General features: G+C 34.6%; 5 protein-coding genes across 6 annotated transcripts; 3 read left to right on the top strand and 2 right to left on the bottom strand.

The window, feature by feature from the left end:
- The first annotated feature begins 406 nt into the window (after nt 1-406).
- Nucleotides 407-1,323, top strand: LOC18039366 (casparian strip membrane protein 1). The gene is made up of 3 exons (XM_006430074.1): nt 407-663; nt 893-1,016; nt 1,108-1,323. Exons 1-3 carry the CDS (start codon nt 407-409, stop codon nt 1,321-1,323), a joined length of 597 nt encoding a protein of 198 aa, XP_006430137.1.
- A 542-nt stretch (nt 1,324-1,865) lies between these two features.
- LOC18039901 (increased DNA methylation 1) lies at nt 1,866-3,935 on the bottom strand. The gene has a single exon (XM_006430073.1). The coding sequence runs from the start codon at nt 3,933-3,935 to the stop codon at nt 1,866-1,868; it is 2,070 nt and encodes a 689-aa protein (XP_006430136.1).
- A 5,583-nt stretch (nt 3,936-9,518) lies between these two features.
- Nucleotides 9,519-13,711, top strand: LOC18040083 (mRNA-decapping enzyme-like protein). Its single transcript, XM_006430072.2, has 8 exons — nt 9,519-9,807; nt 9,914-9,954; nt 10,058-10,107; nt 11,201-11,345; nt 11,614-11,670; nt 12,197-12,320; nt 12,404-12,877; nt 13,251-13,711. The coding sequence occupies exons 1-8, from the start codon at nt 9,649-9,651 to the stop codon at nt 13,305-13,307; spliced, it is 1,107 nt and encodes a 368-aa protein (XP_006430135.1). The 5' UTR covers nt 9,519-9,648; the 3' UTR covers nt 13,308-13,711.
- A 374-nt stretch (nt 13,712-14,085) lies between these two features.
- Nucleotides 14,086-16,169, top strand: LOC18040082 (small RNA-binding protein 11, chloroplastic). 2 transcript variants are annotated; one of them, XM_006430070.2, is made up of 4 exons: nt 14,086-14,356; nt 15,404-15,472; nt 15,578-15,684; nt 15,756-16,169. In XM_006430070.2, the coding sequence occupies exons 1-4, from the start codon at nt 14,290-14,292 to the stop codon at nt 15,906-15,908; spliced, it is 396 nt and encodes a 131-aa protein (XP_006430133.1). In that variant the 5' UTR covers nt 14,086-14,289; the 3' UTR covers nt 15,909-16,169. The 2 variants fall into 2 exon arrangements, with proteins under 2 accessions (XP_006430133.1, XP_006430132.1); XM_006430069.2 differs by having other exon boundaries at nt 14,087-14,428.
- A 4,529-nt stretch (nt 16,170-20,698) lies between these two features.
- LOC18038167 (probable F-box protein At2g36090) lies at nt 20,699-21,906 on the bottom strand. The gene has a single exon (XM_006430067.2). The coding sequence runs from the start codon at nt 21,839-21,841 to the stop codon at nt 20,825-20,827; it is 1,017 nt and encodes a 338-aa protein (XP_006430130.1). The 5' UTR covers nt 21,842-21,906; the 3' UTR covers nt 20,699-20,824.
- Nucleotides 21,907-23,647: the final 1,741 nt, after the last annotated feature.

Here is a 23,647-nt window from a genome sequence, read left to right as displayed (position 1 = left end):
ATTCTTATGAGGATTTGGTATTTTTTAATGCAATCTCTCAAGAATTACAGCCAAAAGAGCTGGAGTCTGAGTGGAATGACAAAACGATTTTTGCATGGTTTAGTTAACTGATTGACTAAATACATTTTGTGAGTTGGTATTTTGTCTCGACTTAATCACATTTTGTTCTTGATTCCTAATCCCTCAATTTGCACTGCATCATGTCAACGACTCCCCTTACTCCCCATTAGCCAAAAAAGGTCTAGTTTCAATTTTGCAATATTTTTCAAGCTGCTCTTCTTTGCTTTGCTTCCCTATATAAGACTCATCCATTCATCCACTTTCATCACAGCATTTTAATTCTCTTATCAATCATTATTCTCAGATTCACATCACAAGCTTCAAGCCCCTTTTACATTTAACGAAAATGAGTGATTCAGCTACCGTTGATGTTCCAGAGTCTAGCTCGGCTGCTAAAGGAAAAGCACCCCTCATCGGAGTTCCAAGGCGGGAAAAGGCTGGATACAAGAAAGGAATAGCAATATTTGATTTCATTCTGAGGATTGGTGCCCTGGTGTGTACTCTAGCTGCTGCCACCGCGATGGGAACTAGCGATGAGACTCTTCCATTCTTCACTCAGTTCTTTCAGTTTCAAGCCAGCTATGATGATCTTCCCACTTTTCAGTATGTGAACTTACTTGTTGAAATTCTGTCATTCATCACATTTACACATATATGCTCAACCTTGTTGGTATTAAGTTCTGGCATGCAATAATGCAGAATCAATTTCACAGCGGAAAAGAATCACATGCCACTTGAATAATATCATTCCTAGAATCATACAAGTAATAGAAACAAGATTGAGAGTTTACAGAAATTGTGCTACAAAAAATTGGGATATCCTTTTCTGCAGGTATTTCGTAATTGCAATGGCATTAGTAGGGGGCTACCTAGTCCTTTCCCTTCCCATTTCCATTGTCACTATTGTTCGCCCACATGCTGTTGGACCGAGGCTCCTCCTACTCATTTTGGACACCGTAAGCTCGTTAATCATTAGTTTCTTGAGTTCTGACACAACACAGGTTGTTCCTTGACAGATAAAGATGAAAATGTTTTCATATATTGCAGGTAACATTAACTTTTGCTACAGCTGCCGCCGCCGCCGCTGCTGCCATTGTTTACTTAGCTCACAACGGCAATCAAAACACAAACTGGTTCGCAATTTGCCAGCAATTTGGTGATTTCTGCCAGAAAGTCAGTGGGGCTGTGGTGGCATCCTTCATAGCTGTAGTCCTCTTCGTGATGTTGGTGGTGCTCTCTGGTTTTGCTCTCCGAAAGCATTAAGAGACACAAAATTATATGGTTCCACTCGAGTGTTTCTATTGTATTTGAGGTATTGCTGTTAAATTTAATATGCTCTGTGTTATGTGAATCCATTCAAAATGCTTTAGAGCATATATGCTTTTTCTTGTATGGCATTTCAAATTAAAATATACTGAATGAATGCCTATTCTCGGCTCAATATGATCATAAGAAGGTGATATATTCAGAATCCAGATTACTTGTATCCATCGGTTTATAATCTATTTGACAGAGAAATTGACTAAAAAATAAAATGGGAGTCATTTATCATCACAGGGAATAACTGATTGAACAAGTAGAATTATGAGAACTATGCAGAAAATGTGTTGATATTATCAATATGAATTACATCAATATATGTTCATCATAATTAGTAATGTGTCACAATACAGATAAAAAATACAATCTTTTTATAAGAAAATCATTATGTTATCTCTGTACACAAATCAGCTGTCACTTTCTTCTCTTTGAAATACTTCGGAGATGGGGCAGCAGAAATCAAATTTAACGCCAACATTTTCAGATCAAGCTGCTTGTGATAGGCATGGGCTTGCTGAAGGTGTCTTCATTAAGAATTTCTGGCACATGATCGTACCTTGGAAATCGAGGAAAGTATAATTCAAGTAATTCAATCTTTCTGAAGCTGTCATCTTTGAAAACCCAAATTTAGTAGTCCATGCGTTTAGCACACTTGGGGCTGATGGCAACACCAACCTCTCCACGCCTAATGCAATAAGCTGCTTTTCAAGCTCAGCCATTAGAAGACGACACATTCCATTTCTGCGGTACTTGAACATTGTAGCAACAAATGGGATCTCAGCAACCGTTTCATAGACTCTGACAGTAGCCGCAGAAATTATTTTTCTTTTCTTCTCCAAAACCACAGTGTAGAATCCTGCATAGTTCAAATGTTTCAGCTCTGATCTCCGATTGAAAATTACATCTTCAATGAGATCTCTCCCCGTTAAAGGCTCTTTGGCTGGCTCAAAGCATTCATGCATTACCTCAACCGCACCATGCAACTTCCTCTGCAGCTCTTTCAAGAACTTACCATCTGTAGAGTTACAAACATCTTGACGTTCAGACTCCAAGGACTTCAACAATCTCCAGTTTAAATTATTCTCACTTATTGAAAAGGGTTTCCCTATAAGTTCATGGAGGCTGGAAAAAACATGTTCACATCTATCACTGCAAAACCATTTATTTTGAGATTTCACCTTCAATTCTCGTTTACTCTTTCTTGTGCACCCTGTATGAAACTTATGCTCACACTGATCACAAGTGCGAACAAGACCATCATCATCATCCACAGAATGCAGGGTTCTCTGTTTAAATTTACCATCACCACAGATGGCGCAACAGCATAATGGGCAGAACCAATCCCCATATGGAATATCCTTTAAACCAAGGCAGCTACTGTGGTACATGCAGGGACAATGATCACAACAAATTAATTCACCTCCATCTAGGCAAACAACACACATATTGTAAGTCTCAACTTGATGGCTATTGCTTTTCATCTGATTAATCCCTTTGACAGTTGCCGGGTTATCAGTAGACACCATTTGCCTTAGACAATCCACAAGAGACCTGCCATCCTCAAGAAAAATATTAGCAGCCGGCCTGTGGTTTTTGCTACCGGCATGAACCTCAAACCCAGTTAGTGTAAACACCTCATTGCAGCAATTGCACTTGATTCCACCATTAGTTATTGACCCTTCAGCCAATGGTACGCGACCCTTTTTGCCACCATAACAGACCTTCGCCCCAGGGAACACCACATTGTTTTCTATCAACTTACTAAGCACAACAGCTCGAGGATTGCAAACTGAAAACCTAGGAAGCACCTTCTGCCGCTCTTGTTTCCCTGATATTTGAACATGGGTATGCTTAACTGCATGCTTCTTCTGATCGTCTCTTGATGTCATCGAGTTTGCTGTTCCCTTTCTCTTCCCCTTTCCTCTTCTTCTACCAGGCTTTGCATGTCTTGCATTATCATCTTCTTGCCCTAAGTTTCCAAAATCCATCGATTCAGCCTCTGCCTTGGCGTGCAAGTTAACTTCAGTGTTCTTTTTCCTCCTTTTTCTTGAATGTAACGCATCATCGGAAGATGATTGTGATGTCTGAGGAGTCACCATTACCGATTTTTCTTCAAGATTTGCTCTCAAATTGTGAGTTAAATTCTGAGAACCTTCATCAAAACGACATCCGCGCTTTGCATGTCTTGCATGATTTTCCTCTTGCCCTAGGTCTCCAAAATCCATCGATTCAGCCTCTGCCTTGGCGTGCAAGTTAACTGCAGGATTTGCATTCAAATTGAGAGTTAAATTCTGAGAACATTGTTCATCAATTAAACTTCTGCAGGCGGTTCTGAGTGAATAAAAAGTCTTCTGATTCGGAGATGTGTAGCGTATTTCTTGTTTATATCCTCCCTTTTGTGCATACCACAACTTCCAATTCAAAGCCAACAGATGATTCCGGGCTTTCAACCTCATCTCTGAACCTTTAGAATCATTATTCTTGCTCCTCCCTACGCCGCCATGCATACAACAATACACAACTGCCGCTGGACAGTACTGTGGCTGATTCACCATTTCACTTTCTTCTCAAATTGTATTCCTTTAATCCTTTTTTTCCTTTTTCGGTCGGTTAAGCTATTTATAAGTTATATGTATAGTGAGAGAGTTCCTTTTCCGAACGGCGTTTGGTTTGCTTTAGGAATCAGGATTCCTCCACCTGTACTGATTCCTCCAAGAATCAGGATTCTTCCTGACTTCAACAGTAATTAAATGTCGATAATTAACTACTGTTTACAGAAATTTACTGTTTAATAGAAAAAATAGAAACTTTTTTTTAACCTTTGTGTTATATGTAACCTGATGAATTCTATTCACTGTTTTACCCAACAGTCTCCACGTTATTTACAACACATTAGGACAATACAAATTAGGGATTAAAAAAATAATAGCATATATGAGATATTAGTAGAAATATTAAAAATAAAATGCACTGATTAATGTTTATTTGATAAGTTTTTGATTTCATGTAATGTTAAATAAATTGTACTTGGAAAGCACGAAATTAATTATATGAAAAATATAACATTTTAATATGTCAAACACAAATATTGCATAAAAGAAATCAATAAAAGCGTCTGTGTTTTTTTCCCCTCTTATATTTTCAATATATTTTGTTAGACTAAATTACGAAAGGGCCAAAAAGTCACGAGAATAATAATGATATTATTATTATTGATGTTGTTGTTGTTGTTATACATAACAAAGGACCTATTTTCAACCAACATGTAACTTATGGGTATTTTCATAAATTTTGCATAGACAAAAAAAGAAAAAATGGCAAAACTTAATTGAGGGTAATTTGAAGATTATGAAAATTTAATGAGGGTAGAATGGACAATTCTAGGAATTAGATTTTGATTCCCAACCCTCCCCTTAGGAATCATAACTATGGAAATGATTCTCAAATTTGTGAGCCTCGCATTATTTTGATTCTAATTTCAAGCCTTAATTTTGCAAGTAAATCATATTGATTTCGATTCCATAATTATTCTAATTACTAGTAAGTAAACACACCATTACATTATTACTTTTTGTATTATGCTCTTTTTTAATTTAGTTTTAATTCATTTATTTTAAAACTAACAAGTTTTAATTTATTTTTTTAGTTGCTCAAGTTATAATTTACTTTTAGCTTTTAGTTATATCATGCAAATATAATATTTTATCTTTGAATCCTAAAATCCGTTGAAAGTACTTCTCAAGAAGAAAAGAAAATCCGATGAAAGTAATGACCATGATTGACAATTTACATAATTTTGGAAGACATAGGAATTAATGGGGAAATTTACAATTTTTTTTACCATAATAATTTCAAAAGCAATCACACTAACTTGAAAAAAATTTCATCCTTCGCCAATTTCAACAAATCAAGGAACCCCAAAATTCGATCGGCGGCGGAGACTCAACGGCAACAGTGGTGGCAACTAGCAGCCACAGCAACAGCAAGAGAGAGTCGGCTTAGCCTTCTCTTCTAATGGGTTAGCTGGAGAGCACAATAATCCTTCTATCCCTTCGTTCATCTTTCTTGGTGAGTTCTTCAAACCTTACAAGCTGTTATCGGTCAAGCAGATACCCGCCGAAATGGACGTTAAACACTTCACCGATTTGAGTAGATATCTTATTACCACGAACACGACTGACCGAAATCCGGAATCAGGAGTAGTATGGACTAGATATTTGCCTGGTGCAGTCAATCTTCTGCAAGAGTCAGGACTGAAGTTTTGAAGGCTCTAAAGAAGAGAGCTTACTTGACATAAGATTCGAAGAGAAAAGGCGACAATGGATCTGGTGCCAGCTGGGAGTTGATCATGAGCTACAATTTCCGCGTATTGAAGTAGATCATGACCAGACGGAAAGCTTGATGCGAAACTTGATGGCCTTGGAGCAGTGTCACAGTCACTACCCAGGGGACACAACTGCATGCAATTACGTTGATCTTATGGATACGCTTATCGACACTGTGGCAGATGTAAAATTTTCTTGCAGAAGCGAGTATTATATCCAATAATCTGGGCGAAAGTGCTAGCTAGAGTAGCAACTATGCTTATAAACTTTGCCAGGAAAATTTGTTTCAGTGATTCCCATTACCGTGACATTTCCAATGAACTGAAAGCACACTATGATAGTCGTTGGCACCATGCAAGGGCAACCTTGATAAGGGTTTACTCCAGCAATCCTCAGAGAGGGACTGGGACTGTCGCTGCGGTTGTGCTCGCTGTCATTCAAACCATACGCTCGATCCAGTCATCAGTTATGTGGTTTTTCATTATTTGTATTAATTACGATGTGTGCTTTTTTAATTATCAAATAATAATAATAATAATAATTAAAAATAAGGTTATATAATATATATTTTCAGTTGAAATTTATCGAACCATTTACGCAGAGTATTTCCAGCTGATCAATACCAAACCGTCGGTCAACATTACCGCCTCACTTGGGCAAAAGTTTATTTCATTTACGTTCTTGCTATTGAAATTAAATTCCAAGCTCTGTAGATTAATGTTGCTCCCAAATTAATTGTTACATATTATCGACTCCTTTTTTATATTGTTGCGGAGGAGTTTTGGCTCTTAACAAAAAAACCCAAGTGTTTGAAAAACACTAATTAGAAGATGAGATTTTTTTTTAAGCAATAGTTTGATGAAAAGACTTATAATACTCTTATTATTTTTGTAAAAATTATTATTTAAACGCCATATTTATCAAATATTATCAGCTTATATATTACAATTAAATTTTATTTCACAGCCGACTTAAAATTTGTGTCACTACAATACTAAGAGCCCTTTTGGGATTGAGGTTGGGCAACTATAAAGTTACAATACTAAAATATTTGGTAAACATGATTTACTATAACTTGTAAGTTAAGTTGATTTGATTTTATACTTGAATGGTGAAAAATCTATTATATTTTTACTAATTTTGTCAAAATTATTATTTAAAATTATATTTACTACATAATATTGACTTTTATGTAATAGTTATAGTTTTTTTTCCACAACAGTTGTAGCTTTCAAGTTACAACACCTCAATTCCAAACATGACTTAAGCAGAGCTTTATTCTCATCCACACAAGATTATGTCCTAATGTTTCAATTTAGTGTCCCGTCTCTTGGTTTCTAAATTCTTCTTATAATAAGGAAAGATTGTTTGCCAAGATAAATTTTAAAATCACTTTTGTTTTCCCCCAAAAACACTTGAATTCCATTTGAAATGCTTTGTCAATTTGAAAGGTTAGTCATTACGAGAAGTAGTTTTATTTCTTAAGTGCAAGCACAATTAATGCTAAATTTTTTCAGCTTTTAGGCGTGGAACTCCTTCTTCAGTTAATTTCACTCTACCGAACTTGCAATCCAGACGGACCAGGCCTAGTGATCACAGTTATGGGCTCTCAAAGGAACAATTTTTCTTCTTGGTGCTATTCAGACAGCTCTAAAATTCTTATAAAACCCCTTAATTTTACACAATTTTGGCCTTAATTTGAAATAATAAACCCATATTATCTTGAATGGCATGGCGTAACAGTATTTGTATTGTGAGGGGAGCTTTTAACAACCCTCTTAAATCTTTATAACCCCTCTTTTTTAATGTTATTTCTTAAAATACTATCAATGTAATTGTTAATATACAAATTCATATATGAGATTAAATATTTTCTCATAAAATTTTATCAAAAAAATATTTTTTTTATAGATTACGTACAAATGCTAAAATATTAAATTTATCTTAAATCTTTTTCTCTTATTATATAAATACTATCTTCATAACTTTGAACGCTTATACTTTTCTTTAAAAAAAATTAAATTTAATTGAATTTCCATTCAAAACAAAAAATGAATTAATTTTTGTTAGGTTATTTAAGTAATTTCAATTAAAATGAGGTGCTAAGAGCAATTTTAAGAGGTGTCAAAAGGCCTACTCTTATATAATATCTCAAATATAATAAGGAGCCAACTAAAATTTAACGGACTCTCACCTCAAAAGAATGATTTGAAAAAGAAAATTGCTAATGAGATTTTGATAGAAAAATGTTGATAGCTACAAAAATAAGAAATTAAGAACAAATAAGTTGATCAACCAACGACAATGGTAAAAATAGAAATTTTAGATGACCATCAAAACAAGTTTTTCCAGAACATGCATGGCCAAATTTATAATGAGGAAAGTTTATGAGTGCTCCTGGGCATTACTTTCTTTCCATTCACTTTTTTTCATACATATATTTCAATCAATTAAAACAATTTGCGTGATCATACGGGAAACAGTAAATGGATAAAGAGTAATATTCTAAGAACACTAAAAACTTTCTTATATATGGGAGGCAGTCTAAAAATTAAACAAAAGTTTCATATTAACTTAAAACAAAGAATTTAAGATCCTGCAGAGTTTGTAGAGAGAAATAGGTTTGGGATTATTTGTAAAAAAAACAAGTTCGGGATTATTTGTTGAAGTAAAAGTGGATGCTATTAGAGAATTAAGAGCACCAAAGTGTGTAAAGTATTACAAAATTACCTCTATCTGCCATCACGGTTCCACTCTATTTATTACTTTCGAACATACTCTATTATGTCAAATTGACCTAAAAAGATAATAATTAGAAAGTATTATTTTATTAATTGTATTAAATTATAAAAATTTTGAAAAAAATAAAATTACATGTTTATGCCTCCTTACGTAGAATATGAATTGAAGGTAAATACGTGAAAAATGAAAATGGTAAATAATATGGGTGGAGTTATTTACATTCTAAAATTTAATAATGAAAAAAATTATTGTAAGATGTCCATAATGTGAATTACTATTCAAAACAATTTATTATAAATGTATATTATATAATTACTTTGAACATCTATAATCGTTGTTCAATGTACAATTCTCATGTTTTAAACCCCAAAACTTTTATTTCCAATATTTTATTCAACTTAGATGAACAAGAAGGAAATCAGTATTTGAAGAAAATAAATAAATAAATAAAAGTATTGTAAAATAACCTTTTTAACTTTTTAAAATTGGTTGTATTAAATAGTTTTATTGGTGTTTTAAGTAACTAAAGTGAATTGATTTAAATAGTTACGAAATGATTTTTTTTTAGAATTTAAAAACTTTTTTTTTATTAACTAGTATGTGAGTGTATATAGTAATAGTGTGTTCAAAGTAAATTTTAAAGTGTGAATAGCCCCACCAAATTATATATATATTTTTCTCATTGATATATAATTGATTAAAAATCGTTTAAACGTTAGCAAGATCTGTTTAGATTTTTATTATTTCATACAAATCTATTAATTATCTCATTTCATAACTTTATATTTTCTTCTCCTAAATCGATAGTAATAATATTAACGATTTAAACATTTGAGTGTAAACTTGAGTTCTAATACTATGTCACTATCTATAACTTAAAAAATTATTTAATTACAATCTAATGAATTAATATCATATTAGTTAGGACTTAAATTAATGGATATTTTTATTAAAATCGTTTATACCATTTTGCATTGAAAAAACAAAATGTAAATAGAATATTTATTTTATGCAAAATACTGTATTGCCACTGCATTACCGCTGCCGAACGAGGTTATTTCGTCATTTCATCTCCAACCATCAAAACTTTGGTCACACCGCACGCGCTCTCTCTCTCTCTCTCTGTCTAATCCAGCAACTTTCCCGGGAAAATAAAAGAGAAAATCGGAAGTCGCAATTGGGGGTTTTAGGGTTTCTGAAAATGTCTCAAACGGGAAAATTGATGCCGAATCTGGACCAGCAGAGCACCAAAATGCTAAATCTAACGGTGCTCCAGCGAATCGATCCTTTCATTGAAGAGATTCTGATAACCGCAGCTCATGTCACCTTCTACGAGTTCAACATCGAGAGCAATCAATGGGTACGTTCTTTAATTCACCGATCCTATTTAAATCTAATTTCATCTCTTTCATAGTCAAATTATTTAATCGCCTTTTAAATTTTTATTTTTCATTTTGTTTTAATAGAGTCGCAAGGACGTTGAAGGATCTCTTTTTGTGGTCAAAAGGTTTCTTTCTTTCTTTTTTTTAATAAATGTTGCTAATTGTTCTCATTTACTTCCAAGATTTTTTTTCCATTTTTATTTTTATTTTGTTTTTGATGTTATGTAGAAATACTCAGCCGCGTTTTCAGTTTATTGTGATGAATCGGCGTAATACAGGTTTGGATTTGGTACTTCACTTTTATAATAGTAATGTCTTTCAATGTTTGTTTGATAAGAAAGTATTGCTGTGCTTGTTATGATGGATTTTGGTAGAGGACGGTGCTTAATAAGACGGTTTATGCTTATTCAGTGGTGGGTGATTTGGTAGTTATATCTATCTATTGATGATCTGATAATTATGTGTGGGTGATCTGAATCATACGAAGTAAGTAACTTCGGTGTTAAAGTGGAGACAGATCTAGTTATGGGAACTTAGAAGCCTATTATTTTCTGTTGATGATGGGTAAAAATCATGGAATAAAACCTTTGTCTCTCTGTATTGTGGTTTCTCCGTATGAAATGATGGCAAGAATGGATTTGGTGATGGGACCAATCCTGTATTTGTGTATTCTCCCTCCATGCAGAATGCCATAAATGATGCACTAGGAACTTTTCCTGTTTTCATGGAAGCTTAGCAGTTTTAATTGTTCACTTGTTTTGATAGTCAATGTTAGATGGTACAGTTAACACGGTTCTGGCATGTTGTTTATCAAGTTGCAGGTCTTGAGAGTTAGCTCATTTATCTTGAAATTTATTTACAGTAGGGCAATTAGCTCAAGATTTTTAGTTTGTTCTAGAGTGTCATTAATTTTGTTGATGGGTCAGATTAACTTGGCTGGATAGTAGATGGAACCTCTTTTTTTCCAATTAATGGTTTTAGTGTGAACAAGCAGGACACCATCATAAACAAGCAGCGTCTTTTCCTCTCTGTACTCATGATGCAGGAATGAAAACCCATACTTATTGGCTATATGCCTTTACTAAAGCTATAATGAGAAATCTTGCTCAATTCTACTCGCTTTTCTTAATCACTGGTGACCCATTTGTTACTTTATATTTCACTGAGTACTTAAATGTATTATTTAATTTTATAAGTAATAATGTTCTATTGTCCCACAATTTCGGCAGTCAAGGAGCACTATTTAACTGTTTTCTGTTTATTGGTGCAAAGTGCTTTTTACAAATGAAGGCATTTATTAACATTTATGTATTTTTTGCCATCAGCTCTTTCTTGTTTTCTTTGTTAATCTGATATTGTTTGTCTAAACAGAAAATCTGGTGGAGAATCTGCTGGGAGATTTCGAGTATGAAATTCAAGTTCCTTATTTGTTGTATCGGAATGCATCCCAAGAAGTTAATGGAATTTGGTTTTATAATCCCCGTGAATGTGAGGATGTTGCAAATCTCTTCAATAGGTGAAGTTTCTTATTAAGTCTTTTACATGCAATTTATATATTATAAAGTTTCTTTTAAGAGTGCTTATCCTGTAGACTTTAACAAGTTGGTGAATAAAATTATTGGTATATATATAAAAATATCTAAGAGCAGTGTAAATAGCTTGATTGAAGAGGTTTATTTAAATAACCGCGTCTGCATTTCGTTGCAGACAGGAGTGCTTTTTGACCTTCATCTGTACTTCAGCTGTGTGAATTAACAATCTTGTGCCATCCTTCATGTGAACAGGATACTTAATGCCTACTCAAAAGTTCCTCCAAAGCCAAAAGTATCATCAAACAAAAGGTAATAATTCTTTGTAAATATTGAAACCCCATATTGTCATTGAACTATCCCTGAAAGTTTTAAACTTGTTGCCCTTCCGGATCACTTTGCTTTCAGCAGTACAATGTTTTATTATAAAGAAATCTCAACTCCTCTGTGCACTGATCCCAAATTGCTTTGTCGTGGCTTACAGAAAAATAATGACTGTGAACTTGGAAAATGAGATTTTCTGTTTTCCATATTTTTATTAAACCATAAGCTTCTGTAATCTATGTTAACTTATGCAATAAATGTCATGCAAGAAGTAAGTTTTGGACCTGTAGAGTCTCTATCAAAGGTGAGTTCCTTGGCATGTTTTTCTATTCCTTAGATGGTGGGTTTTATAGTGTTAGCAAATTCACATAGGATCCTTGTCTTTATTGCCTGTGGCTATGCTATAGTAATTGCTGATTGTTACATCCTTAATTTAATTTTGTTAGTTGAGAAACTTCTGCTTAAGGGTTATGTGTGATTCCTTGTTCTTGATCTACATCTTACTGTTTTGTAGTGAGTTTGAGGAACTTGAAGCAGTTCCAACCCTATCTGTGATGGAAGGCCCTTTGGAGCCAACATCGACTACCACTACTGCCGCTGATGCTCCCGAAGATCCATCATTTGAAAACTATTTTAGTGTATGTACAATTAGATTATCACTAACCTTCTTATTGCTTAATTTATTTATGTATCTCTGGCCTGAATAATTGTTGTATTGCAGACGGCTACAAGTATTGGAAGTAATGCTCCAAATGCTCCTAGTTCAAGACAGCCCTATCATTCTTCTGCAACCATTCCTTTGTTGTCCCATGCGCCAATTGTTATTTCCTCTGCTGCACCAGCTCCACAAGCACCATCCCTCACTCTTTCATCTTCATCTACTCCCATTGCCATCCATGACACTCCTGATCCAATCAGCAGCGGCAATCGGGTCACTAACCTTGTGAAGCCTTCATTCTTTTCACCCCCATCTTCCTCATCTACATTGATGATGCCTCCTATCTCTTCATCTGTGCCAACTGCGCCAGCTCTTAATCCTCCCCTAAGTCTGCAACGCCCATATGGAGCTCCAATGCTCCAACCTTTTCCCCCACCAACTCCACCTCCATCTCTAACCCCTAGTTCCGCTCCTCCAATTGATAGACCTCTTATTACCAGAGAGAAAGTTCGTGATGCACTTCTGATGCTTGTTCAGGTATTTGAGTTCTTTTTGTTTTCGCATTTGTTGATTTCCTACCCCTTTTTTTTGTGTGTGTATGTGTGTGTGTGTGTTTTGTGTCTTATGAGTAATTTTGTGGGTCTAAATAGTGTTGACTAATCAGCTGTTCACCTTAAATATATGCTCCACAATAAAGCTGGGGCGGTACTTACCATACTCAACATAGCTGAGAAATTTGTTATACTGGCTCATCTTTGTAGCTAGTGCATGTGGTTTTAGATTTAGACTAATTTGTTGACACCTTTTTTTTTTCTTTGGGTTGTTGTTTTTGTGTTTTGGGGCGCCTTTGAATAGAGTAACTACCATGTGCTTTATTGTGGGCTTGACTGATCTATATATTTTGTGCTAGGATGATCAATTTATCGACCAGTTTTATCAAACGCTGATGAAGGTGCACCAGTCATGAACACTGTTAGTCACTTACAACTTTCGTTTGGGGATGTCACCCGGTACTAAAATGCTTGTAAGATCATCTTCTGTACAGCTCATCAGCCGTAGACCTCTGGAATAATGACAGCATGACGGTTTCTGCTCTAATATTGCCAATGAGAAGTCCCCTTGATTATGTGCCAGCGCCGTCTTGAAAGTTCTGAAGGTTGGCCTCACTTGTTTGGCATGATGGAACATTTGTAACAGTAGGACGAATAGAATTTAAATCTTTCCAATGTTTTTTTTTTAAGTGTAACCATGTCGGTTCATTAGATTGCTTAGAATTGCAATAGTTGTGTCCAAAATCTGTGTTAATTATGAATAAGACATTAGTAGAATGTGCAATTAAACTTGCGCGTTTTGGATAAATTTTGCTAGCCATGTTGCGTCTTCTCATTTTGACCGTGGAGTGTTGATGGTATGGGAATAATGGGCAATGCACAACTTAATTCTCCTTCCGGACCGGACGTTCCGGTGGCATTGGTACTGAACTTGTTATAATCTGGAGACACGTTTTATTTAAGACTCGCAATTTATTAATGTTAATGATATAATTACGGGAAATTACAACTCGGAAATTATCTAAACAGTCGATTTTTCTTTATTATGTTACTACGTATGCACGGACTCTTTTAGATTCAACAATTTTGAGGAATTAATTAAAATAAATCTAAATTAGTGAGAGTAGATTTTCTATTATATTCTGTCGACACTTAAATTAAACTATAAGGTAAGCCGAGTAAATTTTAGAATATTATTAAGTTAAGAAAGGAAAAAAAATAAAAAATAAATCAGGAAGAAGAAGAAGAAGAAGAATAGACGACACGATCATTTTGGGCGAAATGTTTTTTCTTTCCTATTTAGTTATAAATTACTTACTTAGCTCGTTACTCACAACAAGATAAATCGACGAAGGCAGTCTCTCCCCTTCCCAGAAAAATATCAGAGTCTGGCATCGCATGGCGGCGATTAGAAAGATTGTTGGGAGAAACAGAAACCTGACGTCATTTAACAGTAATTCTAACGGTAACTGCTCTCTTATACCTCCAACCCTTTTCATATCTTGCAGAGGAATTGCTTCTAAGCTCTTTGTTGGAGGTACTTCCTCTCTCAGTCTTAATTTTCTCATTTACTTTCATTTTGAGTTTAAAATGATCTTGTCTTGGGGTCTAATTTGTCACTGCTGCATTTTTACTTTTATTTTGTTAACGCAGTGGTTAGAAGTGCTTCACTTATCAAATATACAAGTTCTTATACTTGGTTATTTTACTTCACGGCAGCTCAGTTTTGTCTTTTTTGTGATCGTGCTTTTGCAGCCTTATTGCTCGTTATGTGTTTGATCAATTGCCCATATGGGATGTTTTGGTTCCGTATGTTTGGTATTAGCTATGCAGTGTAGACTTTCAAAGCAAAGCTGCTAAAATGTTCCATACTTACCGTTCGTTTTATCTCACAAATGATTTGATGAAATACGTACAGTAACTTCACTAATTTACCCTTTCCTTGCCCCACTTAGAAAGTTATGATTAGTGGTTACCATATACTCTGTTTTATTTCACGGCAGCTGTGATTTTGAAGCCACTGAACCACAGTCCCAAAGGGAGCCTTAATGTGACTTTAGTTGTGACTTTTTGAGTTCATCTAGTGGTTTAGTTTCAATGGAGTGCTTTCGTGGAAAGGCTATTCTAGTAGAAGTGCTTTCTAACAAAGCACTTGAATTGAAACCACTTTCTAAGAAAAGCAGTTATCCTTAGGAAGGTATTTTAAGTTTTTTTGTTGCTCAATACGGCTTTTCAGAAAGGCAGATATTAAGCGCTTCATGACCAAGTGACTCTTTTTGAAATTGTTTTAATCAAACTTTACAGAGTAGACACATAAAAACTTCTGGGGATTTGAAGATTCTTTTTGACAGAATGGAAAGCCCTCTCGAAATGCACCTCAAGCTTCACCCTTTGATTTAATATCTACCATTAGAAAACAGAATGGTGGTTTTGAAATTTATGCTTCAGCAACTTCTTACTTTGCACGTATACATTTGTCGAAATCATTTCTGTCCGCTGTGTTATGTTGCAGGTCTGTCATTCTACACCTCAAACAAGGGACTATCGGACGCATTTTCTCAATATGGTCAAGTTGTTGAAGGTGACTTCAGCTCTGCCCTACATCATGCTATCATTAAGCACTCTTTGCGCTAGTTATTGATATCCATTTAAGTAACACTTCTGGAATGTTTTGTTCTTTTGCCAGCTAATATTGTGATGGACAGAGTCTCAGATAAATCAAAGGGCTTTGGATTTGTGACCTTTGCATCCCATGAGGAAGCTGAGAAAGCGCTGTCTGAGATGAATGGAAAAGTAAAGTTCTACTATCTTGAACTCCTTTTTATATTTGACTCGTCTAATTTGATAAATAACTTGCTTGGCAGACACTGGACGGCCGTGTCATAGTTGTAGATTACGCAAAGCCAAAAACTAGCTTTCGTAGTGGAATGCCTATAGCAAGGGGACCTCCTGAATCAATAGCTGACAGAGTGAAAGTTAATTTCTTTGATGAAGAACCAAAAACACAGAAATCATAGACTGCAGAGAAATTATACATCAGAATCATGCAGATATGGAAACCAATAACCAAGACTGACTGAAGGTACTGAATATGCTTTCCTTAGCGTGTTTGTATTAGGGTTTGGTCGCAAAGTTTGTGCCAAAAATAGATTTGAAGTTGATGTGTATGAAGCACTATCATTGTTTCCAGGGGGCTTTTGTTATTTTCTACATTTTTTTTTTCTTCTAATTGGAACCTACTTTGATTACAATAAATCAAGGACGTCGCTTCTTATAAATCTTTTTATCGTTGTTCAAATAATATATGTTTAATACATAAATATACAGCAACTAATCTATTTTTCGTTCCATGTACCATGGAATTGGTTTAATGAACTTCTCTGTGACTGAGACTCTTGAAAGAGACAGAGGCCTCAGCTAAACCACTTCCTATCTAGTATTGCGGTACTGTAAAAAAAATAATTATAAAATAAAAATTAAATAGTATATAGTGAATATAATTCTTAAATAATAACTTTAATAAAATAAAAATATTATAAAATTTTCACTATGTAAATAATGGACTAAATTAACTTGATTTTTACTTACAATAATTAATCAAATATTTTGAAACTATCTTTTTTAATCCCAATATCAAATTGGACTTAAATTTGCTGGTAAAACCATTTATACATCCGAGGTTGAAGGCATACGTGGCGCAATGAAAATGGCCCAAAGAAAATTGGAAAGGCATTTGTGCCCACCCATTAAGTATTAACAACGTGGCACTAGCAGAGCTGCAGAGGTACTAGTAAATTTTAATGTCACCTGTAACTGCATGGAGGCCCATGCAAATTTTAATGTCACCTGCACGGCGCAGCCGAATTCAGAATTTATAAATGAAGTGCTTGTTTTGGGGGAAAGTACGTAAGTGATAGAAAGGTCACCATTAGGGATGGCAATTGTACCCGTAAATCCGTAAATTCGCCCAAACCCACCCGCCAAAACCCGCCCGTTGCGGGTAATTTTACCCGTTGCGGGCGGGTTTAGTATTATAAATTAAAACCCGCACATGGATGCGGGTGGGTTTGGTATTAACCTTATATCCGGTGGATACCCGCATGGATATCCACCAAACCCGCAATATTTTTTTTCAAATATTTTTAATTTAATTTAAATATAAAAATGTATAAAGAAAATAATGTCATTAATCAAATTACCAAATAGACAAAAGCTCAAAGTTGTGTATGTGTGTATGTGACCCATCTCTTATTCTAAAGTCATAACCTAAAGAAAACTGAAGGCATTTCCCTTCGAATTAGTATTTGAAAATATTAATCTTAATTATTATTATAGGCATTGTGTTGGATGGGTGCTTATGGTGGTGAATGAAATGAATATCTTCTCTTGGATCTTGTTTTAAATGATAATATGAAATGTAATTATTATTTTTAGATACTAGTTTTTGTTTTTTAAATAGATTTGTGTAATTTATACTTAAATTTGAGAATTTGTATTGAATTGATGTGGAAATTTTAATTTTTCATTGACATTGTTTAAATATAAAATTGAGTATGCTATATGGAATTTGAGGTTATTATTATAAATTTATATATTAAATATTTGTGATTTTAAATACGGAAACCCGCAAAAAATCCGCCGGATACCATTGCGGGTTTGGTAATTGTTAAAACCCGCTGCGGGTGGGTTTTTTTAAAAAAATTAAAACCCGCTGCGGGTTGCGGGTGGGTTTGGTAATTTAAATTTTGTGCGGGTTTGGGTTTGGTAATGGCAAACCCGCTGCGGGCGGTGCCCATTGCCATCCCTAGTCACCATTGTAATTCTAGTACTGGTTACCATGCATTGACTAAACTTTGATGTTGACACATCGCCGAAACCAGAAATAGCGTACTGTTCTTTCCTTGCATTTCAGGTCTTGTCTTGTTGTTTATCTTATTGCTCATAATTCACGCGCTTGGGGCTCATAAATTTTAGGTTAAATCTGAGGAGAAAATGCTTCTACCTGACTTTTCCTCATATCAACGTGATGCCTAAACCGATTCTTAACAAATTAAGATGTTTATCATTCTCTTTGCGTGCTGTTAAGCTGTAGACCAAACTTTCTCCTTAATCCAATTTAGGATACGTCTGAAATAGAGGTGATGTGTTATTTAACTTTTAGGTATGTCAAACTATCTTACAACTATTGTATGTCATTACAGTTATAATTTTTATTTTGTATTAATCATAAATTTTTCGTTGCAATTTTAAAATTATTCTTTACACTTTATAGATTTGGAAAAAAAAAAATTCCAAAGTCAAGGGTTTGTAAATATATCAAAAATTTGTAACGAATAATTGTGACCATTGTAGCATACAAATACAGTAGTTGCTAAGTAGTATTTCATGCGTGGATTGGTGGCTTAGCTAAAATTAGCCACCAAGTAAAGTGTGTGTGCGCGTATATAATTTAATGTTCAACTAAAAATATGGTTAATTAGAGGAAACTTTTAGTATGTGTTTCAAATAATAAAAGTACTTAACGGTGCCTCATATAGAGAAAAGTTGCACCCTGAGTAGGGATGACAATTGTACCCGCAAATCCGCCCAAACCCACCCGCTGTGGGTAATTTTACCCGTTGCGGGCGGGTTTAGTATTATAAACTAAAACTCGCACATGGATGCGGGTGGGTTTGATAATAACCTTATATCCAGTGGATACCCGCATGGATATCCACCAAACCCATAATATTTTTTCCAAATATTTTTAATTTAATTTTAATCTAAAAATGTATAAAGAAAATAATGTCATTATTCAAATTACCAAATAGCCAAAGGTTCAAAGTTGTGTATGTGTGTATGTGGCTCATCTCCCATTCTAAAGTCATAACCTGAAGAAAACTAAAGGCATTTCCCTTCGAATTAGTATTTGAAAATATTAATCTTAATTATTATTATAGGCATTGTGTTGGATGGGTGCTTATGGTGGTGAATGAAATGAATATCTTCTCTCGGAGCTTGTTTTAAATGATAATATGAAATGTAATTATTATTTTTAGATACTAGTTTGTGTTTTTTAAATGGAATTGTGTAATTTATACTTAAATTTGAGAATTTGTGTTGGATTGATGTTGAAATTTAAATTTTTCATTTACATTGTTTAAATATAAAATTGAATATGTTATATAGAATTTGAGGTTATTATTATAAATTTATATATTAAACATTTTTTATTTTAAATACGGAAACCCGCAAAAAATCCGCCGGGTACCATTGCGGGTTTGGTAATTGTTAAAACCCGCTGCGGGTGGGTTTTTTTAAAAAAATTAAAACCCACTGCGGGTTGCGGGTGGGTTTGGTAATTTAAATTTTGTGCGGGTTTAGGTTTGATAATGGCAAACCCGCTGCGGGCGGTGCCCATTGCCATCCCTAACCCTGAGGGCAACTTCTAAGTTAGTTTGGGTAATAATAATTAGTCAAAGTGTCCTTTTTGCATAAATGGGAGAAGCGCTGAAAGCAATCCACAAATGCTACCAGAAATGTAGCCTCACTTTGTTGGTGAGAGTAATCAACGGAAGGAAAGTTCAGAAAAAAGCATAGTTGAATAATCTCCACATCTCCTTAGATGAAGACTTTCTAGTGTCGCTCTCTCAGTATTCTATCCTTTCGATGGTATTACGAGACACAATGACACTTATCTTCCTCTCAAAAGTTGTTATGCATATGTATGTATATTTAATATTTTCGTCCACAAGAATTATGAATTAGTCCACATGGAAATCGAAGTTTGTCTTTAATCAATTCCCTTCCCACCCTCATACTTCAAATCATTTGTTGCATGGGATGAAAAAAAAAAAGGTCACACGAAAAGGTGGTCAAGTTTTAGTCATCATCAAAAAGGGCCGGGCCAATATCATGAATAAATCAGAATTGATAGCCAACCACTGCGCATAATTAAATTAAGTGGGAATAATTATTTCGCACTTTGGATATCATATTTAAATATTGACGTCCTAATTAGAACATTCGATGAGGATCTAAAAGAAGATATAATATTTAAATTTATGCTTTGATGTTATAAACTAATTTTAGAAATCTCTAACATATTTACAAGATTTACATGTTAAAAGACAAGGAAGCTTCCAGACGGAACCATAAACTAGAATTAGTACAAGTAGATGGAGTAAAAGGAAAATGCTAAGTATCAAGAAGAACGAGAGAATGAAGCATGTGCTGAGAGAAGAGAGAGAGAGAGAGAAAAAATTGACAGAAGAGAGAGAGAGGAGATAAAACGGCAGCTTAGATTATAGTTTCTATCGTCTTTCTCTTATTCTTCTTGATATTTAGCAGCACTCGGAGCAAAATGCAAAATCAGTTGGTTGTTAGTGCATTTACTCGATATTTCCACAAGTGAACAATAATGTCAAATGAATAAACACCAAATCGGTTATTGCTTTTTTAAGTGAACTTATCGACTTGAGTGCTCCTAAATAAAATAAGAAGAAAATTAAATATCTACACAAAAGTAGTTGGCCCATCACACAAGAAACGAGTCTCTATCATTGAGGGTTTAGCATCTTCTTCTTCTTCCATTCGCGTTGGCGACAACATTCTTAGCTTTGCTTTGCTTCCTTCTAAATTGTGAATAAGGAAATTATCAGCCTTTTGGTCTACATATATACACAAATAGAAGCGACAAAACTTTTGGGTTGAAATAATCATCAATTCTAGTGTTCACAATAATTTTAAAAACTTATTGACTAAGTTTGTTCCAAATAGGTAAATTTACAAAGAATTAAATTACAAACTTCTTGTACCTAGTAAAATACTACTACGTACCACGCAAATTATAAACACTTTCTTCCTTTTCTTTTATTTTTATTTTTATTTTTTCCTTCACCATCTCTACATTTCCCGTAAATGAAAATTAAGGTGCTGAACTTTTTTTAATATTTTATCTCCATAGAAGATATAAGCCTGAAGAAAAAAACGTGAAAACCCCGAAAGCCACGCACAGCATATCTAATGCCCCTTCTGTCCTCAACTTCTTTTCTCTTCTTTCCCTCTTCTTTTCTACATAATCTTCGTATTTCCTCTTTCCTTCATCTTCCCTCCCTTTCACATTTCGCCTTTTGCCCTCCAACCCCCTCTGCAAAATGACCAAACTGTCCTTCCCGTTCAAATTCGTTCCGTCCATGTCCTCCACTTGTAAATTCACCTCCCTCACGTGCATCTCCCCGCCCTGAGACCCCCCACACGTGACCACAATCCCGCACTGCACGAACTCCGAGGATGATCCCTTGTCGCCTCCGGACAAAACCAAAGAAAAGCGCACGTGCGCTTCTCCGCTTAGCCAGTGACGCTGCACGGTCACCGGCTTGTAACTTGACAAGTTCATCGCCCGCCGTCCGATCGGGTCGATCAAAATCCAACTCAACGTCAAATCTTCGGCGAGCTCGCGGCACGTGTCCTCATTGTCCGGGTGAGGAATTCGGGTCGGCACAGAGTCTTTCGGGTCGAGTAAGTCAACTCTAAACGGGGAGCAGTTAAACCACCCGCTAGCAGTCTCCGTCTCGACAACTCTGCTAAATATGAGCTTGTTTTTGTAATATACATCAACGGCTGAGATTATTTCCGACGGACGGTTGAGACTGGGAGAGGAAGATGACGTGGAGGCAGGTGTCTGGTCGGGGTTAGTGAAGGAGTCGGAGAAGAAAGAGCGGGGGCCGTAGGGGAACGAGGAAATCACGTGGCGAAGACGTGGCGTGTTAGTGGACGGCCACGTGGAGTGGCAAATGTTCGTCCAGAGGGATTCGTCGGAAGCGAGGGAGTGGAGCTGAGAGGAGACGCAGGAGGCGGAGGCGAGGGTGGGCCCGTCTAAGCGAGTTAAGATGTGAGTTTCGATGATGTCGGGATGGACGGCGGAGATTCTGGCGGTGTTTTGATCGAACGATGGAGGAGCCATCTGCATGTTGCTGTTGGCTGCTTTGTTTAATGTTTCCCACTGTTTTGATATAGAGTTTGTGTGATTTGAGAAATGTTTTTGAGTTTATATAGAAGTTTATATAGGAGATGAAGAAAGACAGAGATGGGTTAGACTGTTTTTCAAATGACATTGTTTTTTATGTTAATAACAAAATTGCCATCTACTCTGCTTCCGTGGTCCTCTTGAATGAACTCGATTACGCGAGTACACGAGTAACGCCCCCCTCATATCCATTGCGTGATTGAATAAAATAATATTTATTTAATAATATTAGGGTTATGTTCGTAATCTTCAATAATTGATATTTTTATTATCTTATTTAATATTAGTATAATAAAAAATATATAAAAAATGAATACTATTAATAATATGTGATTTAAAAAATATCGAAAAATCATATAATAAAGTAGATTTTTTTATATTTTCTTTTATTATCTAATGTTGAAAAAATTTTAGAATATCTTTGAGATAACATATCAATCATACAATAAATGAGTAATGTTATGACATATGTATATTTATTTAAAAAATTAGCATGCAATTGATAGTTATAAAAAGTTCAATTGCACATATTATACATGTATTATTATTTAATTGTATGAATTCTAATATATTCTAAAAAATTTTCCAATTATTGAAAGTGTTAATTTGTATTTCTTATTACCAATCGATGTCACTAATTAAGGAGAAGTAATTTTCTAATCTCAAGGCAGTTGCGTAATTTTAGTATTTATGCGATGTGAATTAGATAACCTTCAAAGGCGGTAGAAGGTCTAAGAAGGGAAGTCACGTAGTTCATGTGGGACCAATTGCTTATATCTAATTGTTAGGGTTTGATTATTTTAATGGAATAATGTATTTAACGTCTCAATCTTGTTATTAGTAGTTATTAAAATATAAAGTTTTTTTTTATTCCTTGATGTTGATTGATTTAATATCAGAATATATAGTTAAATAATGTGATACCGTGTGCGTGATAGCGTATTTTATTTTATATATACACGGAGAATAAAATATAAACGGTGATAGCTCGATATCATTTTCAAATGAATGCTTTTTTTTTTCCTCGATATTTTTTCAAATGAATGCTTACTAAATGAATACGCGTTTGACAATGTCCTTGCAAAGGGCAATTTTTAATAATTTATCAATATAAGTATTCGAAAATATATAAAAATGTTGATTTTTGTCTTAAAATATTCTAATAATTAGATTGTATTATAAATGCACTTGAAAAAAAAACACTAAAAAAATCACAATGCGTCTGGTCAATGTGTCTTTGATAATCAAGGGTACTAAATCGTTTAGTACAATTTGTACATACGACGATGTTATCTTTTAGTCAAATAACCCGAGGATGGAAGTAGAAACCTAACGAACTTAAGTTCAAAAGATGGAATAAGAATAAGATTTACGAAGCTGTCATTTTCATAAGAAAATCAGCTGAGGTGCTCAAGATCATCACAAATTGCTGAGCTTCTAAATTGGATTTTATGAGCGGAGGTTTCTCTAGCAGCTCATGTGTTCATACCTTAATCTCTTTTTATTATTATATTTAGCTAAAGATTGATGACCTATTAGACTAATTAACAAAAAAAAATTAAAAATTAAATGTTAATTTAAATATAAAGTATCAAAAGACATTTGATGATGATGATGATGATGATGATGATGATGATGATGATGATGAGTCTCTAGTGAGGATATCCTCAATTTAACAAAGACATGATGTTTTTGAAAGAAGAATGATTAAATACACACACACACAAACTAGATATACAAACATTTATT

Source organism: Citrus clementina, unplaced genomic scaffold, assembly GCF_000493195.1.
Source record: "Citrus clementina cultivar Clemenules unplaced genomic scaffold, Citrus_clementina_v1.0 scaffold_6, whole genome shotgun sequence".
Taxonomy (NCBI): Eukaryota; Viridiplantae; Streptophyta; class Magnoliopsida; order Sapindales; family Rutaceae; genus Citrus; species Citrus x clementina.
This window is presented reverse-complemented; position numbering and strand designations above follow the sequence as displayed.